At 33.4% G+C, this 5,036-nt stretch overlaps 1 protein-coding gene across 1 annotated transcript in view; it reads left to right on the forward strand.

Moving 5' to 3' along the window:
• LOC103607733 (THUMP domain-containing protein 2-like) overlaps window positions 1–5,036 on the forward strand; it is a 21,098-nt gene that overhangs the window by 5,401 nt on the left and 10,661 nt on the right. The window contains exon 4 of the mRNA XM_008592204.1: window positions 1,347–1,399. Within this exon, the coding sequence (XP_008590426.1) occupies window positions 1,347–1,399 (53 nt within the window). The remainder of the gene's footprint in view (window positions 1–1,346; window positions 1,400–5,036) is intronic.

The following is a 5,036-nucleotide window of genomic DNA, read 5'->3' on the forward strand; positions in this document are numbered from 1 at the left end:
TCGTTGCGGGTCCCTGGTACAGGCATGACACCGAGGCTTGCAATCCCGTTACCGGTCCCCGGTCCGGTATGGGGGCAACACTGAGGGTTGCGATCCGTTGCCGGACACGGAAAAAAGACAAAAAGACAAGAAAAAAAAAAGAAAAAAAGTAATAGCTATAATTGGTGGAAATAATCATACAAAACAAAATTGACAGCACTAAAATCACATACAGTAAAATTTGTGACTAAAAATTGACAGAAGAATCAAATCTTAACAAACTTTGTTCTGCAAAATTGATAAGAGAAAAATTTTAGGTGGGGGAAGCTATTCTTAGTAACATTCAATGTAAAAACAAGGTCAGTATGTTATTCTTGCTATAAATTATAAACAAAAAATTCTAATAAATAATTTTGCTAAAATGCATAATATATAAAATTGGCAAGTTTAGCAGTGATGTATGAACTGATTGAGGAATTAAATTGGCTAAATGGAGTCACTCTAGATAATTCTTTTCTTGATGAAAACTTATCAGTATTGGAATAATTCTGATTAAATGTATATATTAAAAATAACCTTGAGGTGAAAGTATCAGAAATCAATTGTTCTTGAAGTTCAAAACAGCAGTTAGAATATTCTATAAACCTTATCAGACTATAAAAGTATAAATTTTATAATTAGTAATAAAAAATCATAAATTTAAACTTTTAAAATTTATGTGGTCTCCTCATAACTTGAGGCATTTAAATCCTCCTTATGGCCAAACAGAAGAAAGGAAATAAAGAGAGGCAGAAACTCACCTATAGATAGTAGAGAGAGAAAGGGGTACCCTTGTTACCATATATTTGAGCTAAATAAAGTTTTCTCTTGCCCTGCAAGTGTTTGAAGCCTGTGACAGCCCTGTGTGGCCTCGAGTCTCATTTGAGGTTAGAGTTTGGATAGATTTAGGAAATCTCTAACCCAAAATGCTGAAAAGTCTGATCCAGTTATGATAATTCAGAAAATCACTGGGAAGAAAGTTGATCTTCAGTTCTTGGTAACATGATTCTCCATATAACTTGTATACCGAATTGACCTCTGAATTTTTCTATGAAATGCACTTAAAATTTGGTTTAACTCTGCTTAAGAAAAAAAGGTTATAGAACATTTTTTCAGATATTACAAATAAAGCCTTGGAATTTCTTATTATCATAAGTTCAAAATGGAAGTTTTCAAATTGTCAATAATTTGGTGATGGAGTTTCCTGTATATTACAAATAAAGCCTTGGAATTTCTTATCATAAGTTCAAAATGGAAGTTTTCAAATTGTCAATAATTTGGTGATGGAGTTTCCTGTTTCATTCTAACTTCTGTGTTTGTTCTTTCAGATCTTTATACACCTAAATGACGTTTACTCTGTGATGGGGATTCCTATGTTCAGGTAGATATTGTATTCTGAGCTTCAAGTTTGGCACTTAGGAGAGTTTGTAAAATTAAGAACTTTATGCTTTCTCTTTATAGTATAATACATTGATATATAGCAGAGGAGCCTAAAGGCAAAGTGTTTGAGTTCTTTGTTTAAGCAGTAAAATGTTTTTATGGAGCTTAGCGAATGTGATTTGATCTGACCAGTTAGAGCTGTGAAATATGTGATCACAGTAATCCATTGATTACATGATTAATGCTGAAAATTATATTTAATTATTTCTATTATTAAATGATTTTCACAGGCTCATGCTTAAGCTAAAATTTTTAGTCTGTTGGCATCTTGGAATTTTAATTAAAATAGAAAATACAACACAGTTCTTTAGATTCACCTTGAACATTTTCAAAATTTCCTTGCCATTATTCTTTTATTGTAGGAGGTTATTCTAGTTTTCAATATCTTCTTCAGGTGTCTCCCTAGTCATGCAGAATACTAAGTAATAAATGCAAAATGATTTACTTCTCTATTCAAATATATTTATTGAACTCTTTTTGTGCAATCAGTGCCTTTTTTTCTAGGTGCTTTGCTGAGATGTGGTTGTATGAAAATAGTGATTTTCACCTTCTTGGGAGCATGCAAAATATTGCATCTTCAAAATATTTTATATGCATAGCGCTGCTTACATAATATAAAGCAATTTAGATACCCTTTTTCTAGGTAATTTTAAGCATGGAATGTCTTAAAAATCATGTAAGTCCTATGAGAATACTGCATTTGCCTTAAGCTTACGTTTATGCATCTGCAAGCCTAAATCAAGATGTTTAGAAAAATGCTTTAGATTGTTAGAATACCTTTTGTCTAATGGTGAGCTATAGCAGAAGATTAACATAATACTGAGAACATTGTAGATGTCCAAGACGTACTGAATGATTGAGTTCTTGCTGTGTACTAGTCATATAAAAGGCTCCACCAGCATCTAGATTACAAATATCGTGAGCTAACTGAAGTTTCTTGTCACCATAACACCTGTGAGCTCATCACATGCCTCAATATCCTGTTGGTTTTCCTTGGCTCCTACTTGCCCTAATACCTTACAAGCTCTTCCAGACCAAATCTAACCCATTCTCTTATACCTATACCTGACAGATTTCCAGGCTGCCCTACTCCAGCGCCTTTAGGATCCCTAACTCCTGCAAAATGTTTGTAAAGCTGGACTTTAATTTGAACTATTTTGCCTATTTAGCCTTTTTGAAATTCCATAATAGCTGACAGAGTGGGGGAAACTGAAAGATGACCACATTTCAACCCAGTATAATTATTGACGGTCACCAAGATGAGGGTAGGAAAGACTAGCAAAAACAAGCAAAATATGAAATATATTTTTACAAGAATTCATAAAGTAGTTAAACATTGTTTGATACTTTGACCCCAAAAAAGGTGAGCCTAAGGATGTAGAAAATTGACTTATGAGCATCTCATCCCTAGCAGTGCTAAGTACAGCACTAATGTATTTAGATTCTTAGCACCAAGTAAAAGAACTATTTTTTAAAATTTTTATGCATAAAAATGCTAAATTTTATGCTCCTGTATTTAACAAATACATATATATAAAACTTTATATTAATGTTTTTAAATGGCATTAAATTTTATTATTTAAAATTATTTGAATGCTTGATAGAAACACTCAAGAAGTCATGCTTATGGTATCTCACCTAATAACTGGTAATACACCTAAAAGTTTATAAATGAAAGGTATATATCTGAAAATTAACACTCAGAACTTGAGTGAGCAGAGGTCGAAAATAAGATTACTATATATGCTCTGTGATTAGTTAGTTTGACTACCTCAGTGAAAGAAGGAAGCAGTCTCACTGATGTGTGTTAGCTAAAAAGAACAATTTGCTGGGTTGTGAGGAAAAGGGAGACACGAAGATTCGAACAGCAGATAGCATTGGACAAGAAAAGTGACAGTGAAGATCAGAAAATGCCAGCTGGTGACCCTGACAACAGAAGTCAGAAATAATGAAATAGAGTATAGAGCAGCCATGATGTTTGAGGGTCACATAAAAATGTATATCTTAGTAGTTCCTAAAGACATTGTTTATAATAGAGCTCTATTTTCTTTAGAAAACAACCCTTTGTATATCAACAGCTGCATAGGGCATTAACTATATGTAGGCATGCCACAATGTGCACATCATCTAGTACAGTATAGCATAGTAGATAAGAACTGTGGGCTTGAATTCTGCCTTCTCCACAAATTAACTTAGCAAGTTTGGGCAAATTATCATATTTCTTTTTTATAAAGTCAGGAAAACAATAGTACCTACTTTATAGCCTCATGGTTGGGATTAAATGAGATAGCTCATGTGAAAAAGCTTGGTACTGTTTCTAGGATACAGAAGTGTTGTTGAATAAATTTCCACTGTTTTATTTTTGAAACAGTTCAGCAACTGGGCAGGGAAAGAGGAAAGCATTTACTAGAAGGGTAAGATTAATTCATTCAATTAATTTCAGTTGAAACATCTGTTTTGTACTTACTGTATGCTAAGCAATGGGCTAGACATCCAAAACTCAAAGATGAATAAGTTGGTCATTAAGTTCAAGGAATTCAGTCAAGTGGTAGAAACAACATGTGATAAATGCTTGACAGGAAAGCATTTACTAGAAGGGTAAGATTAATTCATTCAATTAATTTCAGTTGAAACATCTGTTTTATACTTACTGTATGCTAAGCAATGGGCTAGACATCCAAAACTCAAAGATGAATAAATTGGTCATTAAGTTCAAGGAATTCAGTCAAGTGGTAGAAACAACATGTGATAAATGCTTGACTAGATTTAGGAAAGCGGACCTAACTCCAACAGAGGTCAGTGAGCAGAGAATGTAAAGGAGTATCACGTAAAAGGAAACTTGAAGGTAATAAGTAAAGTTTTGTCAAATGGATGAGAGAAGGAAAGGATCTTACAGGCAAGGAATAGCGTGTGCAAAAGTACGGAGGTATGAGGTAGCTGGTTTATGTGGGAGACAAAAAGTAGTTTCAGTGTAGTTGGGACAGAATGTATAGGGAGAGTGCTAGAAAATTAGACTGAACAGTTAATTAGAAACAAGTCTTTAAGTGTCTTGTAAGTTATGTTAAACAGCTTGGATTTTATTCAAAAAGCAGTAAGAATTTGAAGCAGAGGAGTAACGTGATCAGATCTGTCATTTCAAAAAATTACCAAGGAAATTAAAGAAAATGTAAGAAATGAAAAAGACAGAAGGAAAGGTTTAAACTCACACAATAGTCCAGGCAATGAAAGATGAGTAATAGCAGGTCAGTTTTGCCCAGGTTTAAGCAAAGTAAGACCATATTCACTTTTGTCACGTAGTAATGGGGTTGGCTCCCAGAAAGTAAAACTTCTATTAGTAAAAATATATATGTACTTATTGAAACTTTCAAAGATTCCACATAAATTCCACCTTCTTAGAAGAGTGCTTTCTAATATATGTGGACAAAGACAGTTTTCCATACTGTGTCTACTTCTATTTGGTATCTAGAGAGCAGACGAACATGTTTTATAGCAAGACAATTGCCGAGCTTACCCTGTAGAAGCAAAATTCATTGACCAAAATATTTTATAGTCTTTCCACCATTCAGTTTACATCGCTG

This window comes from Galeopterus variegatus, unplaced genomic scaffold, assembly GCF_000696425.1.
Source record: "Galeopterus variegatus unplaced genomic scaffold, G_variegatus-3.0.2 Scaffold7664, whole genome shotgun sequence".
Lineage (NCBI taxonomy): Eukaryota > Metazoa > Chordata > Mammalia > Dermoptera > Cynocephalidae > Galeopterus > Galeopterus variegatus.